This window comes from Canis lupus, chromosome 34, assembly GCF_011100685.1.
Source record: "Canis lupus familiaris isolate Mischka breed German Shepherd chromosome 34, alternate assembly UU_Cfam_GSD_1.0, whole genome shotgun sequence".
Classification (NCBI taxonomy): Eukaryota; Metazoa; Chordata; class Mammalia; order Carnivora; family Canidae; genus Canis; species Canis lupus.
Genome location: NC_049255.1, coordinates 35,195,557 through 35,220,319, shown reverse-complemented (window position 1 = coordinate 35,220,319; position 24,763 = coordinate 35,195,557). Strand labels below are relative to the sequence as shown.

The window sequence follows — 24,763 nt, the reverse complement described above, 5'->3', positions numbered from 1 at the left end:
GAGCCTGCTTCTCCCTCTGCCTATGTCTCTGCCTCTCTTCCATGAATAAATAAAACCTTAAAAATAAAGAAAATGGGATTTCTCAAACTATTTTTTAAGATTTACTTATTTATTTATGTATTTATTTATTTATTTTCAGAGAGAGAGGGAGCATGAGCAAGAGGGGCAGAGACAGAGAGAATTCAAGCAGGAACACCTGGGCGGCTCAGCAGTTGAGCGTTTGCCTTTAGCTCGGGTCATGATCTTGGGGTCCTGGGATCGAGTCCCGCATCAAGCTCCCTGCATGGAGCCTGCTTCTCCCTCTGCCTGTGTCTCTGCCTCCCTCTGTGTATCTCATGATTAAAATTTTAAAAATCTAAAAAAAAAAGGGATCCCTGGGTGGCGCAGCGGTTTGGCGCCTGCCTTTGGCCCAGGGCGTGATCCTGGAGACCTGGGATCGAATCCCACATCAGGCTCCCGGTGCATGGAGCCTGCTTCTCCCTCTGCCTATGTCTCTGCCTCTCTCTCTGTCTCTCTGTGACTATAATAAATAAATAAAAATTAAAAAAAAATCTAAAAAAAAAAAGGGAATCCTAAGCAGTCTCCTCATTGAGCACAGAGCCTGATTGCAGGGCTCAACCTCAGGACCCTGAGATCACCACCTGAGCCGAAACCAAGTGTCAGATGCTTAACCGACTGCACCACCCAAGCACCCCTCAAGTTATTCTTATAATGTAATTTCAAAAAAAAATTATAATAGAAATGAAACATTAGCTCTTATTTAATACTACATATTAACTAGGCAAGCAAGTTTCTTCCTCCTGCTTGCAATGTCATCAAATAAGGAGGTTGCACTGGAAATTCATGCTCCTCAGGAGTTCTCATTCATTCACTCAACAAGCATTCATTAAGTGCCAGTCTTCTGCAGAGTCTATGAAATGGAACCTCCTTGTGCAGATAATCACACAGTAGATGTTCTAAGGGCCGTAGTGGCAGGCACCAGACACCCCAAGAGCCCACAGAAGAAAGTGAACAGCTCTGAGTGGCCGCAGTCCATACGATACTCCTTTGGTGAATGAAAAAAGGCAAAGTAAACCATAGGGCATTATACGCCCACCGCTCAGTGGTGAAACGAAAGATGGAGTCCCTAACTGGAGGTGAGAGATAATAAAATACTGTAGGAAGGGTAGGGACCTACTGTGGGTGACTCACAAAAACTTAAGCCAGGGTGGAAAATGCAAATTCCCAGTTGGCACCTACACGACAGTAGTGAACAAGGGGGGTGAGGACAGAGGTGACCAGAGAGCCCCCGATCTGTCTAAGAGGCAGCTAGTGCTCACCTCCAGCCACAACCGTCACGTAGGAATGTGGGAGTAGTGATGTCAGACCGCCCGGCTTCTGGAGGGGAGGCTGTAGATATGGGTTGCTTAATGCAAGGTTTCCCAATTCTTAAATGACACCTAATTTGAGTCTCTTCAAGACACTCTTTAGACCAAAGAAAACACATCCACGGCCAGCTCTGCTTGCACCACCGAGTATCTCCCCACTAGCCCCATGGATCCCAAAGCTCACTCGCACGTGCCTTTCCCTCCCTGCAGGTATGCTCATTTATTTTGGGTACGGCATCTGGAACAGCACCCTGGAAATCAGCGCCCGCGAAGAGGCCCTGCACCAGAGCACGTACCAGCGCTACGACGTGGATGACCCCTTCTCGGTGGAGGAGGGTTTCTCCTACGCCACCGAAGGCGAGAGCCAGGAGAACTGGGGCGGGCCGGCCGAAGACAAAGGCTTCTATTACCAACAGATGTCAGATGCTAAGGCAAACACCCGGACGAGTAGCAAAGCGAAGAGCAAAAGCAAACACAAACAGAACTCAGAGGCCCTGATTGCAAATGATGAGTTAGATTACTCTCCAGAGTAGGAGTAACCACACAAGAAACGTGTAGAAACGGTGGTGGTTTCTTTTCAGTAACTTAACCGTGGGCTAGAGGGTGAAAACATTTTTGGCTCTCATTTCAAAAGTCCAGCCTTCCCCCAGAGTCAGTCCCCGGCCATAGCCTGTCATTTGCTACTTTTGCCCTTCTGGATAGTTCTGTCGAAGGGTTTAACCTGGGTTCCATCACTGATCCCCTTATTTAAAAAAAAAAAAAAAAAACTAAACAAACAAACAAAAAAAAGTAAACAAGAGGCTACAAAGAAATTCTCTCTTAGGTGCAACCATCAGAGCTGATAGCAGCAAATGTTTCCCAGGCCTTTGCTTTGCTGGTTGAACCTTTTTGCTTCTTACTGAGACCCCAGAAGCAAGGGGCTAACTTCTTGGGCCACACTGAGGCTACAGCTCCTCCTGGAGATGTGCCAAAGCAGGTGGGTGTGGGCACAAGGCCGCATCTCAGCCCCCAGGATGACAAGGGCAAAGATCCTCCAGGCACACCCCGCTGAGAGCTGCTCCCAGAGGTCGAGGGCAGGTGGGCCTTGGCGCTTCCTCAGCAAGCAACACTTTGTCCTGAAACCTCACAAAGACGAACTCATGGAGCAGACACACGCTTCTTTCCATTCACCAAGCCTGTCACAGTCTCCAAACTCTAGCTTTAGGACCCAGCAAAAGTTAGGGATGCTGAGACCATTTCCCCAGAGGTTTCGGACTTACCATAAAGCAGTCTTGCAGACCCAAACGATATGGTGAGAAGCACCATCAAAGCGCTCCTTAAAGGCCCAGAAAAAAAAATTAATTCTTCACCTCTTGCAGTGAAGGCCAGAAGGGCATTGGCAGGACTTAACTCTCTGCCACACCTTTCCTTTTGCCAGCTTTTCAGCTCCTGCTGATATAATGAAAGGGGGCAAAGTTGGAGCATGATTTCATGGCATTGATATGCCTTGAAGAAGTAGGCCGTTTGTTTTATAATCGGATAAAAATCTTTACAAGGTGAAGTGACCCCGCCACTGAGATCACATTGCAAATTCTATTTTAAATTTCCAAAACTATAAATTGTGTAGTTTTTTTTTTTTTTTTGAGATTTGCCGCCCCCTGATTGGTGGGGGCTCCTCAGAAAACAAAAATGCTGAAGCTCAACTACTTAGGTAATCGCATTCCAAGAGATCACGTTTCACTTCTGAACCTTGAGTAGCTCGCTCTGTTCTTCGACCTGCATTTTGTCTGTTATTTCCCGAAGCCCAAAGAAATACCTACCTGGTAAGGTCTCAATGGGGCCAGAAGAGGGGCTCTTAAAGGAATTTTCTCGGAAATAACCTAGATGAGAGAAGGCACAGCAGGAAAAAAACACATGGCCCATAAATTCTACTCTTGGGTCCCAGGGATTCCTGGGCTGCGCTGAGATGTGCCCTGTGAACCAGCAGGCACAGTTTCAATCAAGCTACAATCTTTGTGGGAGTTTCCTGAAAGGGGGGCAAAATAGCAAATTTCTTGCCCTCTTTCTCCCGGACCTAGCATTATGCCAAAAGTTTTCCAAAATACATCAACTATTGTGAAGTGTATTCTTTCTTAAAGGCTGAGGTCATGCCATCTTGGCAGGCTTTAGGATTATGGAGAAGAGACGAAAGTCCATTTTTTTCACTCCGTGAACACTGATTGAGATTGAACCAAGTACTAAGCACTGGAAATAGAAAAAAAGTGTAACGTTCTGTTCTCGGGGGCTCTCAGTTCAGGGAATGGGAAGCACTAGAGCCTGACAAATGCAGATAAAACAACCAAGACTGACAAGTCCTCCTGGTTGATGCACTGGGCTTTTAACATAGAGTAAAATAAAAGGTCAATTGAAGCTAATATTTTTTAAACATGCTTTGAAGCAAATTGCGTATCACACCCATGGCCAATGAATGCCAGTAAATTCAAGGAACTTCTATTTTCTAGAGCTTCTTTTTCATTCCTCTGTATTAATTGTTTAGAATTCTGGTTTCCTGGGGCCATTTTGTCATTTTAACGTGATGCATGGCAAAGCCGTGTTTTCTCCTCTCTAAACTTAGCCCTAAAGATACAGTGCCTGGCCTGTGAAATATATCCCTGGGGATGAACTGTAGACTAATTATCAGTAGTTTTTGTGAATACAAAGTTTTGATCTAGTTTCAAGACTCAACAAATCTGCCTAAACTAAATATGAGGTGTTAAGACTGAGATATCCAGATAGATGGGGCGAGGCTATATGCATTAAAAATAGTCAAAAAGAAATATGGATGTAAACTAACACAGTCTTAAGGTGGATGAAAGAACCCCCTTTTATTAGCAAGGGTTAAGTATTAAGGTAACAATAGTTTGGTGGCAGATGTATGAAATTTCTGGAGCATGGGGAGAGAGGATACATAGTAAACACCGCTGGTATTAGTTTCGTGAAGACCCAATGAATGGCTCTTTTTTTACTGGAGGCATTTCTCCCAAGTCTTACCTCCTTCTTTTTATAATCTTGGTCTCTTTCTTTCTCTGTCGTTAGTCATCTCCGTAGCAGTCTTGGTTTAAAAAAAAAATTCAGTATGATAGAAAAAGATCTTGTAAGGTAAATTGACATGTTGTTGTTCACGTGTCCCAGCCTCTGGGAAATGGTCCCAGATTTCACAATGCAGTCTCAAATACCATCATTTACTAGAATGATCATATTAGTGTTTCCTAGCAATTTCCTCAAGACCGCATTGGTGGAATCACATTAAAAGTAAGATCACCTATAATTACCGTAGAAACGTAGCCTTCTTGAATGGAGTCCAAGGAAGACCTACATTTTATTGAATTCTTCTCTCCTGCAAGAGCTCCTCCAGGGAGGTTTCATCATGTGAATTAGTGGTGTAGAGCCAATTACTTGATTGTTTTGTAATTGTATTCTATTTATTGGTACTTTGCTTCCTTTCACAAGGATTTCAAAGTGGCTATTAAAATCCATATAATGTAAAAATAAGTGAGGAGCTTGGGTAAATAAAGACAGAAATAGGAGAAGACAAAGCTAGAAGTGTGTTCAGTGCACAAATGCACAATCTTGAGATGTGTTGCTAAATTTCTCAATGAAGGGGCAATTTGAAAAGTAATAATAATGGAAAATAATGGAAATGTTGGTAATGACAAGAAGAAATACCCCCACATGATAAGAACAGATCTTTCCCCATGAGGCCAGAGAATGGCATAGATCACTGAAAGCCACATAGAAGCTTTAGACTTACTTTGCCAACTACGTGTGCCCGGCACATAGTAGCCAGGCACGTAATAAATATCGGATGATCGGATGGATGGATGAATAGATGGATTAAAGGGAAGTGAAATATCATTTATTTAACATTTTTTCATGGAGTGTGCTATGCTGTACCTGTGCTATGGCATAAGACATGGGGGAAATGGGATATATAAGATATACAAATAAAAACCATAGTGAAGGGACGTAAGAGATGAGGTAGTTACCATGTCCAATGGGACTTCCAGTATGGAAAAGACTTCCTTCTGTTGGGGAAAATGATAGAGAATGCAGTCCTTGTGTTGAGTCCTGTGGAACGTGCAGAACTTTGCCAGGTAGGAATGGGGAGAAGGCTTGCCAAGTGGAGAATCCTCACGCGTCAGGTGGAGACGGCTGACAGCTGTCCCTGACTAATACTGTGTACTATGCCTCCTTCCAGGGAAGGCAAGAAACTAGTTTGACAGGAGCTTATGATGTATTCATGATTGATATATGGAACAGTAAGATATAAAGCTGGGAAGGTGGCGAGGGTGTATTCGCAGGTGGACTTGAGCGGCGAACTAAGCTGGCTGGCTCTGCCTGGGTGGGGAGACACTGGGGCATCGATGAGGGTATGAATTAGGGAGGGTTGGGCTTTCAGAAGCTGGGGCAGTGGACTCATCCATCTGTGTAAGGAGCTAACAGATCTCATACACATTTCAAATTGATTTAATATGTTAAAGGGAAAAAATACCCAAATTTAAGCAATGTATGATTGGTTCTTCTTTTTGAATCCTGGCTGACTTCATCATTAACCTAGGAGAAGGATGGTCATTTAACACGTAGACAGACACCAAGTTCTTCACAGCCCCTTTAAAGTTTTCAACAGTAAGCTTGACCAACCAAAACTTACAGTTTTTTTTCTAACTAATCTAGAAAGCAAAATCTCAATTCCAGATTTTACTCAGCTTGAGCTCAGGGCCACATTGAACCGGTGAAAGGAATCAGATGATAGAATTAAGTTAAGAACCCGATTCTACTTCTTAGTAACAAACTGACAGCTAATCAGTTGTCTACATAATGGTCGTGATGAGCCTGTCAGATAAATAGGGGGGAAAGTCGTTGAATTTAACAGTGCATTTGTGTAGATATAAACCCAGCAATTACTGGGACACAAAACACGAGCTCCTTGCAAGCAATGTTTTTCCCCTATTCTCCTGAAAAGTATTGATAAACATGACCTCCTGTACATCGCACTTGTAGGAAGTCTACAAGGGGCTACCTTTTCTCTATATAATAAATAGAAGCTACAGGACTTTCAGAATCGGCCTACAAGACTAAAAGAAATGGCTGTCCCCTCTCCCCCAGCTTTTACCGCTGGTGACATGTCCGTGGAAGCCCGTGGAGGGTCAGCCACAGGTTCACCTAATTTTGTATCTCGGAGTGAAGAGGTCAGAAGTCAGGGAGGGAGTGTGTCCAAAGCCAGGGCTGGGAGCAACTCACTGAATCCAGGTAGAGTTAATGGCCCCCTCTTGGTTGCAAGCGTTCAGGTTAGGGAACAATCCAGAGACAGCCTTAATTTCTTATGTTGGCAGGGAGAGGGGGCGAAGGGAACACACTCTCCAGAGTTTGCCACTAAGGCTGCAAGACAGCTCTCTGTTCTTACGTCATTTGCGACAAGACTAGTCAAAGAAGGTGTTTCTAACCAAAATTTTCATGGAGCCTGGGTTTCTTCTGCATGCTTGTATCTCCCTGACACTGAGGACCCATTTGTCCACAAGGGCCCTTTGAAGTCCCTGAGAGAGAGAGAGAGAGGCACCAGCTGATAACCACTGACGGCCTGGCCACGCAAGAGCCAATATGCGTAATGAGACAGCGGGCAAACCCCGAAACAGCCTCCCAACCCACAGGCCCCACAGCAAGCAGGGGGCCGGGTGTTGTTCATCAAAGAGTGGACTTTGTGTTTCTCAATTGGAGTGGTGATGGGTAGCAGAAAGGCCCTTTCATGTACATAACTGTTAGTCCTGTGTCCGATTTTTTCTCTAAGACCTCAGAGGAGAAGCGATTGTAATTTCTTTTCCTCTCTGGGAGCTACCACTTTCTAAAATGTTTTCCTCTCCTTGCTCGGCTTGACTGATCCGTGCATCACTCTGAAAACACCTAAGCAGTTGCTCTTGTCAAAATTCTCTCTCTAAGAAGATGTTGTGTTGTTTTGTTTTGTTTTTCTTTTAGGACTTAAAGCCCAAAAGGGATTAGTGGAAGTTCTGAAGCCCATCAAAGGTGAACATTTACTCTGCAGTATCAACTAAAATAGTGTTAGAAACCACTAAACAGTGTTCTACATGCATGGACTTCTGACCTTCATAGAGAACTTCCACAAGGTCAGCTTTGGGCTTGAAGTCTTCTGAAAGCAGGGGGCTGTAACAGCTTACCCTAGGAGAGCATTTAGTACATTTTGGCAAAACAAGGAGAGAAAATGGCTTTGTATGAGAATCAGGAAAAATCCAGAGGCAACCTGGATGTTTTTTCATTAGGGATTCCCCTCTGAGCTTTTTTCTTTTTTTTTTTCTATGATGCTTTCTTAACATTGACATCGGTGACATTGGCTACAGAGAATTGGGGGTCAGGTGAGCATCCCGGGAAGGGGCAGACTTTGAAGGATTGTGTTCACTTGGGTAGTGAGCTGAGGAGAGTGCTCCCTGCCCGTCTCCCTGTGACTGGTATTGGCAGTTGTCAGTCCACTGGTCTCACTTGTGCTCCCGAAATGTGAGAATCTACAGCAGAAATCATCAATTCCCCCAAAGCAAAGACGTGCTACGTTAATGCTATGATAGCGCACAAATACCTCAACTGTCCGGACTGATAGAGGGGCTGCGGGTTTCAAGAGAGCAGGTGTTGTCCTCATCCAATGTAGTTACACCATCTAACAACAGGACTCGACTTTCTAGCTTTTCTCACTGTGGAAAAGAAACGTTACTGTTTAATCCGTATCCAAAGTTATAAATACAGCTTGTAAATTTTACGAACTTGTTTCATTTTTGTTTGGTCCTTGAGAAGTACGACTTGCTTTTTGCAGATGGTAATTTATCGTGTCTTTCTCTGCTATTTTTTCCTTTGGTATGAAACTGCTGTGTTTGTTAAAAGTTTGTTCGTTTTGTGGTTCTTAATTCCCATTGGTGCACTGTACAATGGGGTGTTGTAGTGTATCATCGAGAAAGAAATAATATGTAGATATGTTCTGGAGTGTGTTTTATTTTCAAACAACTGTGGTGTTGACGATATATTGATTTCTCGAGATATTAAGGGAAAATTCTAAATTTACCAAAATGTGTATATTTTAATAAATGCATAAAGCTTTATTGTGTGCCTTTAAATTTAAAAATGAGTTCTAAAGAAAGTCAGAAACAAAGTGTCTTACTGTCAAATATCCATAGTAATGTAAAGCTGTTACACGGAAGACTACCAAAAGAAAAAAAAAGAAAAGGAAAGGAAAAGGAGCTTTCCCGTATTTTGTTAACCTTAACCAGTACCTGAAGTCTGATACTTTCTTTCCACTCTAGAATGGAGATGAATAAGTGAATCATGCCTTAAATGTTTCAATTATCCTTTGTAGAAAAGCCAGATAAATGAGCTCATTTTTTTTTTTGGAACTAATTGCATTATTGTGGAAAATTCGTTTTTTCGGAATAAAAATATTTTAAAAATTACAGCTAATCGACTATTACAATTTAAGTTTGAAGAAAGTCAGTGCCATCCTACCTTTTTAAATTCTTTATTTCCATGTAGAGAACAGAAGTTCTTCCTTAGTGGATTCTTGGGAGAACAGCAAGTGACCCAATCTCCCTTTGACCATTTTCTTCTAACACGGTGCTGGACTCTGTCTGGGACCCCCACCCCCCACCCCGGCTGCCTCCCAAATGACCCCATTCCCAGTCCCAACTCCTACCCGCAGCCACACCCCACCCTCCCCGCTCAGCACCAACAAGCATTCCCATTCATTGCCCCCATTCGTTTTAAGGACAAAGTGAAGGAACATTACCTGCCCACAGATAGCATTTATTTTCATTTTTTGACAGTAGAGTAGTGACATCTGGAGAAAAGGTAAAGTGGTACAGCAGGGTCACATAGTGTCACACCGCATGAACTACAAAGAACCCTCCATGTCTTTATTTCCTACAATGCATTGCTCTCCTTTGCAAAGGTCTACCTGCCTGAGTAGCAGGGAGAGAAAAAAACAAACTTTAAATGTATTAATCTGCAGAATCACAGTTGACTTCCAGTTTAGTCTCTTTTTAGATGATTGAGTCTCTGTGGGATAAACAATCAGTCTTTTGGATTCCCACCCACCCTCCCTTGTTTCTCTCTAAATTACATCTGGGAAAGATCCTATGTGATCTCAAAGAAGTTGGGGAGACAGGAAAGGCTAGGGGAGCAGACGAGAACTAGGGTGCTCCGGACCCTTTGCTGCTGCAGAATAGCTACATGGGCTGCTCCCTGCACAGGTGACCACTGACGAAGAACTGCCTCATTCGGCCATGTGGGTTTCATGATAACATTCACTTCCAAAACCCACAAGTCTGGCATGCAACCCCAGTTGTGAAGGTCCTTGCCCACAGACACTCCTTCGTATGATTCCAGGCCTCTGCTGGTCCACCAAGCCCTCAGCACTTCCACTTAAGAACCCACTGCATCCCCACTGAGACCTGGGGAACCAGGAGCATCACCTGGGGCAAGTATCCAGCCACTTCCTTCGCTAATGATACACCATCATTTCGGGACCCTGCTCATTGATGCATAGAGCCCACGGTTGCAGCTTATAGCCTATGGTGGCTGCAGGCTCATCCCAAGAACAACCCTGTTGACTTTTCATAATCGTCGTGAGCTAGTTGCTAAAGACATCATTATTAAAACTTAACTTTTGTAAACTTACAATGAATTACATTTAAAACAAAGGTAGAAAAAAAATAAAATAAAAATAAAAAAAATAAAACAAAGATAGAAATACTCAAAACTAATGACTACATTTCACTGTCATCTATGTTCTTGAGATTATTTACAAGCATTATATCTGTATGGGGAACACTACATAATCATGGGCCATTGCACATCTCTTTCCAGCTTTATATTCAGTGAGTTCACACTGGTAGCTTGAAATCAGCCATGGTGGGAGTATTCACACCATGCAAATTGGCAAAGGCTACAAAAATCGGGATTGGTTGGTTTGTTTCCAGAGAGCTGCCTGTTAAACATTTATAAGCACACCACTGCTTCTGTCCTTTCTAGCTACTAATCCATCCAGTGTTTTCAGACATCCTCACTCCTAACACACCCCCGCCTATAGAGGGGGGGAAAGCCTGGACAAGTATTCCCATGAGGAATCCTACCTCAATTTCTCTTCATCTCCACATCATCCAGCAGGACAAGCAGGGGCTGGCTTTCCACTCTTCTTTCAGTCTGAAAAAGATTCTCCCTATCTATTACCTACTTCTTGAGGGCTATGCACCTTGTAATTCATTCTTACTGGTGGAAGAATTATCCATTTGCCTATTGACAAATGGTACCCAAGAGGAGTCATGGAAGAACTTGGAACATTACCAGGATTGAAAGTAATTGGATGCATATTCCAAAATATAATCTCATTACATAGGTTCTCATGTTGAAAGGTGACTTAATAACAGGAGTTAGGGAAGATGTGAAGAAATTGAAACCCTTATACACTATTTGTGGGAATGTAAAATGGTGCAGCCACTGTAGGAAAGTATGGCTATTCCTCAAAAAAAAAAAAAAAAAAAGAATAAAAACAGAATTATCATATGACCCAACAATTCCACTTGTGGGTATATATCCAAAAGAATTGAAAGCAGGGTCTCAAAGACATTTGCTCATAGCAGCATTACTCATGGGGTCTGAAACTTGAAAGCAACCAAAGTGTCCATCAATGAATGAATGGATAAAGAAAACGTGGTGTATAAATACAATAGAATATGATTCTATTTAATTGTCTATTTGATTCTATTTAATTGATTCTTTTTAATTGTAAAAAGGAAGGAAATCCTGGGCACCTGGGTGGCTCAGTCGGTTAAGCATCTGACTTCAGCTCAGGTCATGGTCTCAGGGTTCTGGGTTCAAGGTCTGTATTGGGATCCCTGCTCACTGTGGAGTCTGCTTGTCCCTCTGCCCCTCCTCTGACTCATATACTCACTCGCTTTCACTCTCTCATAAATAGAAACCTTTAATTTAAAAAAAAAAAAAGGGAAGGAAATCCTAACAAATGCTATATCATGGATGAACTTTGAGGACATTATGTTAAGTAAGGCAATGACAAAAAGACAAAAGATTCTATGACTCCACTTACATGGGGTACTTAGAGCAACAAAATAACAAAAGTTGTAAGAAGAGCAGTGGTTATAGATCAATGGAACAGAATAGAGAACCCAGAAATGGGCCCTCAACTCTATGGTCAACTAATATTCAACAAAGCAGGAAAGACTATCCACTGGAAAAGGGACAGTCTCTTCAATAAATGGTGCTGGGAAAATTGGACCACCACGTGCAGAAGAATGAAACTGGACCGTTCTCTTATACCAGATACAAAGATAAACTCAAAATGGATGAAAGATCTAAATGTGAGACAAGAATCCATCAAAATCCTAGAGGAGAACACAGGCAACACCCTTTTTGAACTTGGCCACAGCAACTTCTTGCAAGATACATCCATGAAGGCAAGAGAAACAAAAGCAAAAATGAACTATTGGGACCTAAGATAAAAAGCTTCTGCACGGCTAAGAAAACAGTCAACAAAACTAAAAGACAACCTACAGGATGGGAGAAGCTATCTGCAAATGACGTATCAGATAAAGGGCTAGTATCCAAGATCTACAAAGAACTTATTAAACTCAACAGCAAAAAAACAAACAATCCAATCATGAAATGGGCAAAAGACATGAACAGAGATTTCACAGAGGAAGACATAGACATGGCCAACAAGCACGTGAGAAAATGCTCCGCATCACTGGCCATCAGGGAAATGCAAATCAAAACCACAATGAGATCCCACCTCACACCAATGAGAATGGGGAAAATTAACAAGACAAGAAACAACAAATGTTGGAGAGGATGTGGAGAAAGGGGAACCCTCCTGCACTGTTGGTGGGAATGTGAACTGGTGCAGCCACTCTGGAAAACTGTGTGGAGGTTCCTCAAAGAGTTAAAAATAGACCTGCCCTACGACCCAGCAATTGCACTGCTGGGGATTTACCCCAAAGAGAGATGCAATGAAACACCTAGACACCTGCCCCCCAATGTTTCTAGCAGCAATGCTAGAACATTGTGGAGCAATGTCCACAATAGCCCGACTGTGGGAGGAGCCTCGGTGTCCATCAAAAGATGGATAAAGAAGATGTGGTTTATGTATACAATGGAATGTTACTCAACCATTAGAAATGACGAATACTCACCATGTGCTTCGACATGGATGGAACTGGAGGGTATTATGCTGAGTGAAGTAAGGCAGTCGGAGAAGGACAAACATTATATGGTCTCATTCATTCAGGGAATATAAAAAATAGTGCAAGGGAATAAAGGGAAAGGAGAGAAAATGAGTGGGAAAAATCAGAGAGGAAGACAAACCATGAGAGACCCCTAACTCTGGGAAAAGAACAAGGGGTGGTGGAAGGGGAAATGGGCGGGGGGATGGGGTGACAGGGTGACGGGCACTGAGGGGGGCACTTGATGGGATGAGCACTGGGTGTTATGCTATATGTTGGCAAATCAAGCTCCAATAAAAAAAATACACACACACACACACAAAAGAGCAGCGGTTGCCAGGGGCTGGCAAGGGGAATGGGTGGTTATTATTTAATGGCTGTAAAATTTCAGTTTTGCAAGATATAAGCATTCACAAGATGGAGCAGTTGGGTGGCTCAGTCAGTTAAGTGTCCCACTCCTGCTTTCAGCTCAGGTCGTGATCTCTGGGTCGTGAGATGGTGCCCAGCATCGTGCTCTGCCATCATCAGGGAGCCTGCTTGAGATTCTTTCCTTCTCCCTCTGCCTCTGGCCCCCCTCCTGCACTTTCCCTCTCTCTTTTTAAGGAAAAGGAGTTCACAAGATGATGGAGTGATGGCTGTGCAACAATATGAATGTATTAATACTACCGACCTATACAATTAAAAACAGTTAAGATGATACATGTGATGTCATGTATATTTTACCACAATTTTTAAAATTGAAAAAAAATTCAAAGGTTACTCAGAATAGCAAAGCCATTTTATAGGCATTTTCTCCTTAGGCCACAACTCAAAACCATTTTAAAAGCTAAATCCCCATTTGAAATGTTAGGGATCCCCATACACCAAACATCAAATTGACAGCTCTTCTACATTTTATTTCCATTAGCATTTCAGTGCCCTTCAGTGAGAGACCTTTCTGTGTCAAGTTCCCTTCCTCTCCTTTGCCCACATGTGCCCCTGCCCCTACCTGAGGATAGGTTTTTGTTTTTGTTTTTTTCCATTCTCACATTGGCTTCAGTCAAATCAAGGAAACCTCTAAGTTATGAGGCTCAGAGAGACAACCACACACACACACACACACACACACACCATTTCTATGACCTAGAAATTTGAATTCTTCAAGACTGATGTTTACCCATCAGAGTCGTCTGGAGTGTTTTCAGAAAGGGATGAGCCCTCCCCGTAAGTCCATTAACTGGCTGAGATAAGTACAGTGGCAGGCTTTCCTTCAGAGAAGAGAAATACAAATGATTTGTGACTCTAATTAACTTCAAACCCAGCAGCAGGAATACAATTTGGCACAGAATCTAAAGAGGAAATAGTCCATCTAAATTCAATTCTGGTGGCTGGAAGACTGTAATTGAATTTCCTTCCTAGCAGAGACACTCCTCACAGGGCAGGGTGGAGCAGGGGAAGGGGGTTTCCTAGTAATGGGGTTTCCCTGTTCTACGAAGCTCTGTGTCCAAAGCAACCCATTGAATGTACTGGAAATGGTTCAAGGTATGGACACAATGTCCTCATCCTTCTCCCCCAGCCTTGTGAGTCCCGTGCAAGAAGGTGGAGATTGGGCTGACCAAACCCACGGGGAAGGGCATGGGAAAGAGGATGTGAGCCTTGAGGGAGGGCACCCCTGCCCTAGCTGCTCCCTGATGCCCAAATGCCTCCCCTGGAGACAAAGTCTGACGTCCCTCAATAAGAAAGAGATCTTTAAACGCATTCACAGTTAATTCCCCCTTAGGAGAAGGGACATAGTGTCTTAACTCAATCACCTTGAGATACGAATGGCTAATATCAGTTCTTTCTCAGAGAGTGGATTTTCACTAAGTCATGAGAAAAGATTAGGGGACCACCAGGTGCCTGACAGGAGGTTGGGAGATGCCAAGAGGTGAAATGGCCCAGAAGGAAGAGACCACGGTCCCAAAGACACCATTGGCCCCATTCACCTCACAGCCTTGCTGAAGGCTAGATCTAAACACATGAAGTGGGGCACCTGGGTGGCTCAGCAGTTGAGCGGCTGCGTTCGGCTCAGATCATGATCTTGGGGTCCTGGCATCCAGTCCCACATCGGGTTCCCTGCAGGGAGCCTTGCTTCTCCCTCTGCCTGTGTCTCCGCCTCTCTCTGTGTCTCTCATGAATAAACAAATAAAATCTTTTTTAAAAAATTTAAAAATGAACACACCCAGGGCAGAAGATATCATAAACCTGCCCTGAACAGATGCCCCCAAGATCACTCTGGGGGGACAGATGGTAGGTGGGGTGCAAAGAGGCTTGGACTGCCCGACATAGACCGTATCCCAGTCCTGGCCCTCTGTAGCTGACTCTGCACTCTGTTTCCTCATCTGTAAACAAGAAGTTGACCCGTGATTTCTAACTTTCCAGATCCTGCCACAAGGGCAGGGAACACACCTCCCATGCTTCCTGCAGCACCTTGGCACCTGGTGTGGAGCCTGGGATGCAGGAGGCATTCAAAGAATATTTGTTGAAGGAATGAATGAATAGAAGTTGAGTTTTCTTTCAGCCTCCAGAGGCCCTCCCTACACTTTTGCCAAAGTGGAGAACAATTTCAACTGCTCTATTTAAATATTTGACAGTTCACCTCTCTGACAGATTTCAGATCCTTTAACTCAACTTTTTAAGAAATGGATTCTAAGAAAATAAATAATCAGAGATATGGTCAAAGGTTTACGCCAAAAAAAATATCTATAATTACAGGGGGGAGGATATCAAAAAATTGAAGTCAACCTAATGTCCCCAACAGGAAGTTGTTTCAATAAATTAGGGTGTGACTGTAGAACCTAGAACTGTACAGCCAACTAAAAACGTTTTCAGAATGCTTCATGACATGAGAATCTTCGTTAATTGTTAAATTCTAAAAGGAGGCTGCAGAGGTTATATGTAGTATGTCTTCAGTTTCAAAAATATATGTATTTTATACTTGCATAGCAGAAGATGTAGGAGATTATATAAAATGCTAACCATTGTTCCCTCGGAGAAGTCTGATTTGGGGTAATTTTGTATCTTCTTTCCTACACTTCCTCTGCTTTTTTTCCAAATGCTCTTTGAAACCTATTTTACTTTTATTTGCAGAAATAAACTTTATTTCCTATGAGAACTTTTCCAAATATTTGCCATGTCCTAAATGACAAACCAAGAAAGTACCCTGACAGCTCTCCCAAGCAACGACACAAGTAATAGAAGCTGTCCTCTTAATGCCATGCCATAGGCATTTCTCTCTCTGCATTGTTACATATAAATTGAGGAGATGGGACCCCTGGGTGGCTCAGTGGTTGGGCGTCTACCTTTGGCCCAGGGCATGATCCCCGGGTCCTGGGATCAAGTCCCGCATTGGGCTCCCTGCATGGAGCCTGCTTCTCCCTCTGCCTGTGTCTCTGCCTCTCTCTCTGTGTCTCTCATGAATAAATAAATAAAATATAAATAAATAAATAAATAAATAAATAAATAAATAAATAAATAAATAAATAAAGCGTGTATGTCTTCAGCAAAGGAGAGTCATACTCAAGTAGAGTTCGTTAGCTTGGATACTTGGCTCATATATAAATTGTTAAGAATTAAGCACTAGGGCTAATTGGTTCCAGATGTCGAGAATATTAAAAGACATCACAATTTTGAAGGATAAATGCAGGATAAATTTGTGAATTTAAGTGGTAAATATTCAGGTTAATCCTTTTACCAAGTGAAATGTGTGCCAATATAACTTTATGTTGCCTTGGGGATACTGCCCGTCGCACAGAAAGTGATCAATTATTATTTGTTAAACTCTATCGAACAGAATTTCATCCACACCCTGCCGAAAATAGAATTGTTTCCAAAACGTACATATTGTTCATGACTTATGAATGAAACGTATCCTTCCGTAAGGTCATTCCTCTACTTAAACTCTCTACCGGCTCCCATTTGCCGATAGAATGCAGCCCTTCCCAGGCTGTAGCCCATCCCTATCTCCAGCCTCCTGTCCAACCCTCCCCCAAGGGTACTACATTCTGACCCCAAGAGACTCCTGATCGTGTTCTGGGAACATTCTCTCGCCTTCTTGTGTCTTCCTGAATGTCCTTGGCCCCCTGATCCACTCGGCAAACTCCCATTCATCCTTCAAGTTACTCTCAAGTGTAAAGGATCAAGGGGATCCTTTCTGAATTTCTGGAACTTAACCTCCCCTAACCACATGTTCTTTTTTTCTTAGTGTGTATACCATTTTACCCATTGAATACAGTTACTTGTTTATGTGTCTTTCCTGCTATAGATGGGAAGCATTCAAAAAATATAAAAAAAGAAATGTTAGAACTATTTTCCAAGAATTTTAACCTAAAAAATAAGAACAAAATTCAGCTTTATATTCAATATGATAATATTATATAATAATGTATATTATGATATGATCATAATATACTGACATACAATAATAATATGTGCAATGTGTGGAATATAAGGCTTAATTTTATTTGTGTTATATTGTATTAGGTGGCTAACTACGGATTGTTTTGGGCCACATATTTATCAGACCATCCCTCTGAGGGTCTAATAATTATCTGGGTCCCTAAGAGGCTTCTAAGGACAGAGAATCCTCTGCACTGAGGAGGGGTAGACAGTACCGTCCTCTCCATCCTCACCATTTCATTCGAGTTATGATATTTTATATATTGCAAATACCCATTTAGGTGGATTTATAGACTGCATTATCTGTGTTTATTAAACTGACCCCACAAAAAGAGCTAGTCATTTTAAAAGATTCCTACAAAGAAACCATAAAATAGCCAATTGCAGCAAAAGCAATGAAACCAAAAGTACAAAAGTTTGCTATCTAACAAGAATTTAAAAACAAGATAAACAGGGGTGCCCCGGTGGCTCAGCCAGTTAAGCGGCTGCCTTTGGCTCAGGTCATGATCCCAGCGTCCTGGGATAGAGCCCCGCAGCACAGCCTCCCCCTCCCTGCTTTCCCCTCTCCCTGTGCCCCTCTCCCCTGCTTATGTGTGTACTCGTGCCCTCTCTCTCTCTCTCTCTCAAATAAGTAAATAAAATCTTTAAAAAATAAAAAATAAAAACAAAATAAACGTTGTTACTCTGTCATAACAACTCATGAAGAACAACTGCTTTTGAAGAAAATTAGTGCAATGGAGAGACTGTTTTGAAAAGAGCTATTTGGACATGTATGTGGTTTTATTACTGAAAATAATACGTTATCAACTATTAAAATGGTATTTCTGTACATATAGACAACTTAAAATTTTTTAATCCAATTCGGAAATCTTACAAATGAAGAAGCTCTATGGGTTTCAAACAATTTCTTAGAAATACAGAAATGCAACCTATCTCATTAGTTCGAAAAAACAACTGAAATGCATCAAGGAAGATGGAAAACTGCCAACCTTTACTACGAATTTTTGCAAAATTGATGCAGGAGGTTGACACAAGAGTATAATTATTGAATGAGGAAGACAGTCAATGATATGCTTTTCCTATATTATTCTGTGTCCTCATACGACGTATATTTTCCAGCCAAAGCAGCTATTAAAATCAAACAGTAAAATCAACTGCATTAAGAATCAGACTTTTGAATATTTTTATCCCAGTATTAAATAATGGAGTAGTTTCAAACTCATTGCTCCCCTATATTATTATTATTACTAATTTGAAGAGAAGAAAAAGAGTTTGTATCATTAATGAGTAATATGAGATAAAATTAAAATGTTATTTCATTTTTCCCATTCTTTTAATATGTTTGTGTACATTTTATACTACATATAATACCTAACACAATCATTCATCTAGAAAGATGAATAAACCCATGTACATCTAGAAACAGAGGAGATGGTTAACAAATTTTGCAGAATAAAAATCTTCTTTTAAGACTTAATAGCAGGACATAAAAAGTGCCCATGAATCCTGTGCATAATATGTGAAGGAATACACAAAGGAGCAGGGCTTTTAGGTAAGCCAGGGTCTGTTTATTTTGTAGTAATCAAAGGAACAGAAATCGTCTCTAAAAATTTTGCTGTCCTAGAATCCTAGAATTTAAGCTATACCACTGAGTAAAAGATAATAATGTGGAATTATATATCCAGCTATGAAAACGTTTTAGAGAGCAATTAAATATTGAAAAGTAGTAGCATTTTCTGGCAAACTCTCAAAATACAATCATTAAATTCACTTGACCAAACAAAGGCACATTCCAGTATCTTTCCTAAGAACACTGCTAATTTGAATTCATGAATATGATGAAATTCTCTGTTTCCAGAAAATGCCCAGCCAGTTAGTGAAAAGAACATAGAGGGAAATTAGAGGCATCTTTATCACTTTTCGTTACAGAGCAATATGGTGCTTTTGAAAATGAGATGGAAACATATTTAGTTTTCTTCTCCCAAATTCTGGGAACCTTTTGTTTCCATTTAACAGATTAGAACTTGGATGCATTAGAAGCTAATTCTCTGTGGCTCTGCCTACATCTTCAGCTGCTGCAGATTGTTTACCAACCTTCTTGTGCAAAACGTGCATCTCAAAAACGGCTCCTTCTCAGGCGCTGAGAGCAGTTTATTGAGCCAGGAGACGGGGTGAGTAACTCAGGCGGGAACCACTGAACTCCTGTATGGATGAGACAAAGCAACCAGCTTCCAGGAGAAGCTGGTTTTTTGTTTTTGTTTTTGTTTTTGTTTTTTTGTTTTTTAAGATTTTATTCATTTATTCATGAGAGACACAGAGAGAGAAGGAGAGGCAGAAGGCAGGCCCCATGCAGGGAGCCCTACGTGGGACTCGATCCCAGGACTCCAGGATCACGCCCTGGGCCGAAGGCAGCGGCCAAACCACTGAGTCACCCAGGGATCCCCCCCTTTTTTTGCCACAAGGTGTGTTTTATTTTCATTAATCATACAAATAATTTGCTATAATATCCCAGGCCAAACCGGAGAATTTGGCAGTCCGAGGGCGGGGGGGTCCCCTCTTCCAGGAGACAATCTGAGGACAGATAAGAGGACTGACTACTCTCCCCATGGGTAGCAACCATATGGAACACATTAACTCTAAGTAATAGCACTAGCTGAGGCAGAAACGGGTTCAAGGAGGGTTCAGACACATTCATGGAGAGTAGCCCTCTAAGGGGTCATTAAAGGAAAGTTAGGTTTGCTCAGGGAAAGCTTTAGGGCTTGGAGATGGACCTCAAGGAAGACACAAACCCCACTCCTCTCCTTCAGGGGCACTGCAGCCACTCCAGCCTGACACTCAGCCGGATTCTTTTGTTCTTAGCATGACATCAGAGATAAATTCCAAATCCGAACACACAGAGGGAGTCTTTGATGGTCTCCTGGTCTTGGCATTGCCCACCCTCCTGGGGCTAGGAGGAGAAGTTCGGGACTAAGGAATCATAGACCCGGCCCTCTCTGCCATCCTAAAGCCAATTTTTTTTTTTTTTAACAAAAGCAAGGCCCTACTTCCCTTTTAGGGGTCTTGCTGGATTGGACATAGCTCAGAATAACCTCCTGACCTACAGTGCTCTCTTCTTTTATTTTCAAATTTTAAGCCCAAACTTGTTAACTTCTAAAGGGCTCTGTACAAAAATCTTATTGTTTTCCTAAGGAGGTCTTATTGAGTGATGGGTATTTTGAGGGCTTTCCAGCCCAATGATTTCTTTGCTAAAAACAGAGTGCACACCCTCATGTTGGTATTTGTTCACAAACCAAACCCATAGCCTGACCGCTGTCCATATCCCCTCCCCCACCTCCCCATTCCCCCATCCGCCCCATCCCCCTGCTGACAAGTGGTGACCATAGTGGCCCACACCAGCAAAAGGCGCTCCCATGTGACTTTACCTTCCACGTACAGATTATGATCTGCCATTCATTAGGACTTCAAAGCCAACAAGAGAGTTGGTAGCTAATTCCCCTTATTTCCTGAAAACCCATGTGTGGTGTGGTGGGGAATATGAGGCTACCTTTCCTCTTTCCAGAGGTACAAATATTCAACAGCCCTTACACCACAGAGTTCCCTTTATTTCCCAATTGGCTACAGAAACACAATCCCTTTCTAAAATATGTGTTTTGAAAACAGGTCCAGAATTCAACTCTATTCTAATACTAACATCTTTAATAAGGAGAGTATTTATGTTAAAGAACTTTATGCTAATTTTGAATCTGTCCTTTTGACCGGTGACTTTCCATAGTAATTCACCCCACTTTCTTAGGAGTTAAATTCCTCTTGAGGGCTAGACCAGTGGCTACACTTCAGGCTTTACAGTCAGACTGCAAAGATTATGATCTTGGCTGTGCAATCTGAGGCAATTTACTTAACTTCTCTGTGCCTCTGTTTTCTTATCTGTAAAATGAGTATATGAGAGCCCCCAACTCATGGCATTACTGAAAGAATTAAATGAACAAAACAGGGCAGCCCCAGTGGCTCAGAGGTTTGGCGCCGCCTTCGGCCCGGGGCATGATCCTGGAGTCCTGGGATCGAGTCCCACATTGGGCTCCCTGCGTGGAGCCTGCTTCTCCCTCTGCCTGTGTCTCTGCCTCTCTCTCTGTCTCTGTGTCTCTCATGAATAAATAAGTGAAATCTTTAAAAAAAATAAATAAAATAAATGAACAAAACATCTATGGTGCACTCTGTTACTATCTTTAGTAAAATGTATACTTCTCTTTAAGGTCCTGTTTGGGGCATTTTGATCCTGCTTCATGTTGTTAAATAACTTCATTTCATAAGCTCCAAGGATGCTGTAGCAATATGAGGACTGGCTTTAGCTTTAGAACAGCTGAGTTCAAATTTTGATGCTTACTCACTCTGTAGCCTTGGCTCATTACTTCATCTCCCTGTGCTCTGGTTTTTTCCATGGGAGAAAGGGGACGATACTGATTGGTTGCTGTTGGGGGGTTTTTTGTATATTTTTTTATTGGAGTTCGATTTGCCAACATATAGTATAACACCCAGTGCTCATCCCATCTGATTGTTAAATAATCTGAATATCTGTGTGCCCCACAATTTCATTTGTTGAAGCCCTAACCCCCAATGTGACGATGTTTGGATGGGGTGCCTTTCAGAGGTAATTAACCTAGATAAGGTCATGACAGTGGAGCCCCATGATGGAATATGTGCTTCTATAAGAAGAAGGCAAGTCTAGGGACACCTGGGTGGCTCAGTCAGTTGAGCAACCGACTCTTGGTTTAAGCTCAGGTCATGATCTCATGGGTCATGATATTGACCTTTAGGTTGGCCTCCCCACTCAGCAGGGAGTCTGCTTAAAGATTCTCTCCCTCTGCCCCTCTTCCCACACTCTCTCTCTCTAAAAAAATAAAATATAAATAAATAAATAAATAAATAAATAAATCTAAGAAAGAAAGAAAGAAAGAAAGAAAGAAAGAAAGAAAGAAAGAAAGAAAGAAAGAGAAGAGGGAAAGTCTAGAGCTCCCTTGCTTGCTCACTCTCTCTTCCTACCCCATGAGGGAACAGCAAGAAAGCAGCCCTCCACAAACCGGGAAGAGAGTCCTCACCAGACACTAGATCTGCTGGCACCTTGATCTTAGACTTCTCAGCCTCCAGAGCTGTAAGAAATTAGTGCTTATTATTTAACCCACTGAGTCTATGGTGTTTTCATGATAGCAGTCTCAACTAAGACAGATACCCTTCTCATAGAATTGTTAAAAGATATGACATAGGTTTCCCTCAAAATCCATTTTCTTCTTACAAACTTAATCAAAAATTTAGCTGGGCACATAGCCAGCTAGAATAAAGGGCAAGGTCAGCTTCATGGACACATGACCTGTGTAGTCTCACGGGCCCTGAAAGCAGGAGGATACTACGCTTGGTTCAATTCTCTGTTGCCGCCGTCTTGAAATTCTTGATAACTTTACCATTGAACTTGTGTTTCATAACTGAAGTCTAATAAGACAATGGAGCATGCATGTGAGCAGAGAAAATATGTGCAATACACGTGTCCATCATTTCTTGCCACCATATTTTCAGATAGCATCATGACACCCCATGAGCACACCATTCAAGTGGATCCATGGTGTGTGGGAATTCAGCAAGATCCAAAGCAAGTTCAAAGGTGAGAGTGTGCTATGTCTATGATTGAGTGCCATGATCTGAATGGTTGTGGACCCAAAAAATTCATATGTTGAAATCCTAAGCTCCACAAATGATGGTATTAGGAGGTGGAGTCTCTGGAAGGTACTTAGGTCCTGGGGATAGAGTTTTCACGGGAATACAGCTTTTATAAAGGACGACTCAGAGAGCTCCCTCACCTTCCACCATATGAGATGCAGCAAGAGGGAACCCACTGTGAACGACGAGGAGGGTCCTTACCAGAAGGACCCCATGTTAATGCCTTTATCTTGAGCTTCCAGCCTTCCAAACTGTGAGAAATAAATTTCTGTTGTTTCTAATCCACCCAGTCTGTGGTATTTTGTTATAGCGGCCTGAATAGACTAAGATACTGAGGATGCAGGTGCACAGCCAGTCTCCAGAGGCCACAATTACTATTCAAACTATGACTCACTTCAAATAGAAAGAAGACAATGGATGGGATGTCTGGGTGGCTCAGCATTTGAGTGTCTGCCTTCGGCTTGGAGCATGATCTCGGGGTCCTGGGATCAAGTCCCACATCGGGCTCCCTGGGAGGAGCCTGCTTCTCCCTCTGCCTGTGTCTCTGCCTCTCTCTGCATGTCTCTCATGAATAAATAAATAAAATATTTGAGAAAGCAAGCAAGCAAGCAAGCAGGCAATGGAGTTCTAAGAAACATAAATGACCAAGGAACTCTATCATATCCTTGTGTTAATTCCCCGGATTCACCAACCACTTTACACAGAAAATAATGCCAGAGAAGGAAGGGGAAAAATAGGGCAACTTATTGTTTCTTCTCATTTCAGCCCTTCCTTACTCATCAAGCAGCCAGAGGTAGAGCGTGCTGGTTGACTGCGTGCATACCAACAAGTGAAAGAAAAGACAACTGAGTTAGCTTTGTGCAGTGTTTCCACAGTTCTCATAAGAATTAAATACTAATACAGTGCATGAGCTATCAAATACAAATTGTGGACCTTTGGGATTCCTGCATAAAAGTGAAACGTTCTTACATTTGCATTTAAAACAGACATTGCACAATACAAAGAACAATAAGGGGGACCTGGGTGGCTGTCTTTGACCTACGTCAGGATCTCAGGGTCCTGGGGTGGAGCCCTGCATCAGGCTCAACCTCTCCCTCTGCTCCTCCACCATTTGTGCTCTCTCTCTCTCTCTCTCTCTCAAATAAATGAATAAATGATCTTTTTTTAAAAAAGTAAAATTCATACTAGTAATTTAAAATTTGAGCTTTCTTGATCTAGAACAGCATTAAATAGCAAAAATAAGAACAACAACAACAACAACAAAAAACCCTCATGACAAGTCAAAAGAGAGACCACAGGAAAAGAAAAAAAAAAAAATCCATGCTTTGTTTTCACACTTTTTTCCTGCTTTTTCTAAAAAGAGTCCCACATCGTCATTTTACGCAGGGCACTGCAAAGGATGGAGGGGGCCCTGAGGAAGATTCTATGTCCCAGCATCTCCTGCAGCTGGATGTGGCCATGTGACTTCCTGCAGCCAGCCAGACCCCTGCGGCAGCTTCGGGGAACTGCCCTAGGACGTGGTGGGCATGGGCCTCCGCTCCTTTCCTCCGATCCTGTTTCCACCTGCAGTGTGGACACTGACGTCCTGGAGCAGGTGTCCAAGGGCCGCCGCTAGGACTGATGAAGCAGGTGTTGGAAGGAGCCAGGGCCCCTGGGGGCTCCGGGAGGAAGACCTGGTGTCCCAGGCCAAGACTGGGTCTTGCCAGACTCTCACGGTTCACGAAATGACTCGTGGTGGCATCTATCGGCATTCGTCACTCGGTAGTGCTTAGCTTTGGGTTTTGTTGTTCTGTTTTTTTAAGCAACTCTGAAAAGAGTCCTTATTCTGTGTATTTCTGGAGGAGGAACAGTTCAGCCCCCTCACACCACCTACAGCTTCCAGCCTGGAGGTCAGTGTCCCCCCTCGACTCTGAAACACCCTCCCCCCGGTCACACTCCCATGTACACGTCCCCACCAGCCGACGCAGCCGTCATTATTGTACCCATCACAAGGCAAACTGAGTCCTGACACCTGAAGAGGCAGTTTTAGAA

The 24,763-nt window shown here is 42.6% G+C and overlaps 1 protein-coding gene and 1 long non-coding RNA gene across 3 annotated transcripts in view; one reads left to right on the top strand and one right to left on the bottom strand.

Moving 5' to 3' along the window:
* Window positions 1–3,315, bottom strand: part of LOC111093838 — a 49,378-nt gene extending 46,063 nt beyond the window's left edge. For both annotated transcript variants that reach the window (XR_005383999.1, XR_005384000.1), the window contains exon 1: window positions 3,167–3,315. This is a non-coding gene — a long non-coding RNA (uncharacterized LOC111093838). The remainder of the gene's footprint in view (window positions 1–3,166) is intronic.
* Window positions 1–8,482, top strand: part of SLC7A14 (solute carrier family 7 member 14) — a 111,662-nt gene extending 103,180 nt beyond the window's left edge. The window contains exon 8 of the mRNA XM_038583880.1: window positions 1,578–8,482. Coding sequence (XP_038439808.1) covers window positions 1,578–1,900 — 323 coding nt within the window. The 3' untranslated portion in view covers window positions 1,901–8,482. The remainder of the gene's footprint in view (window positions 1–1,577) is intronic.
* The last annotated feature ends 16,281 nt before the right edge of the window (window positions 8,483–24,763 follow it).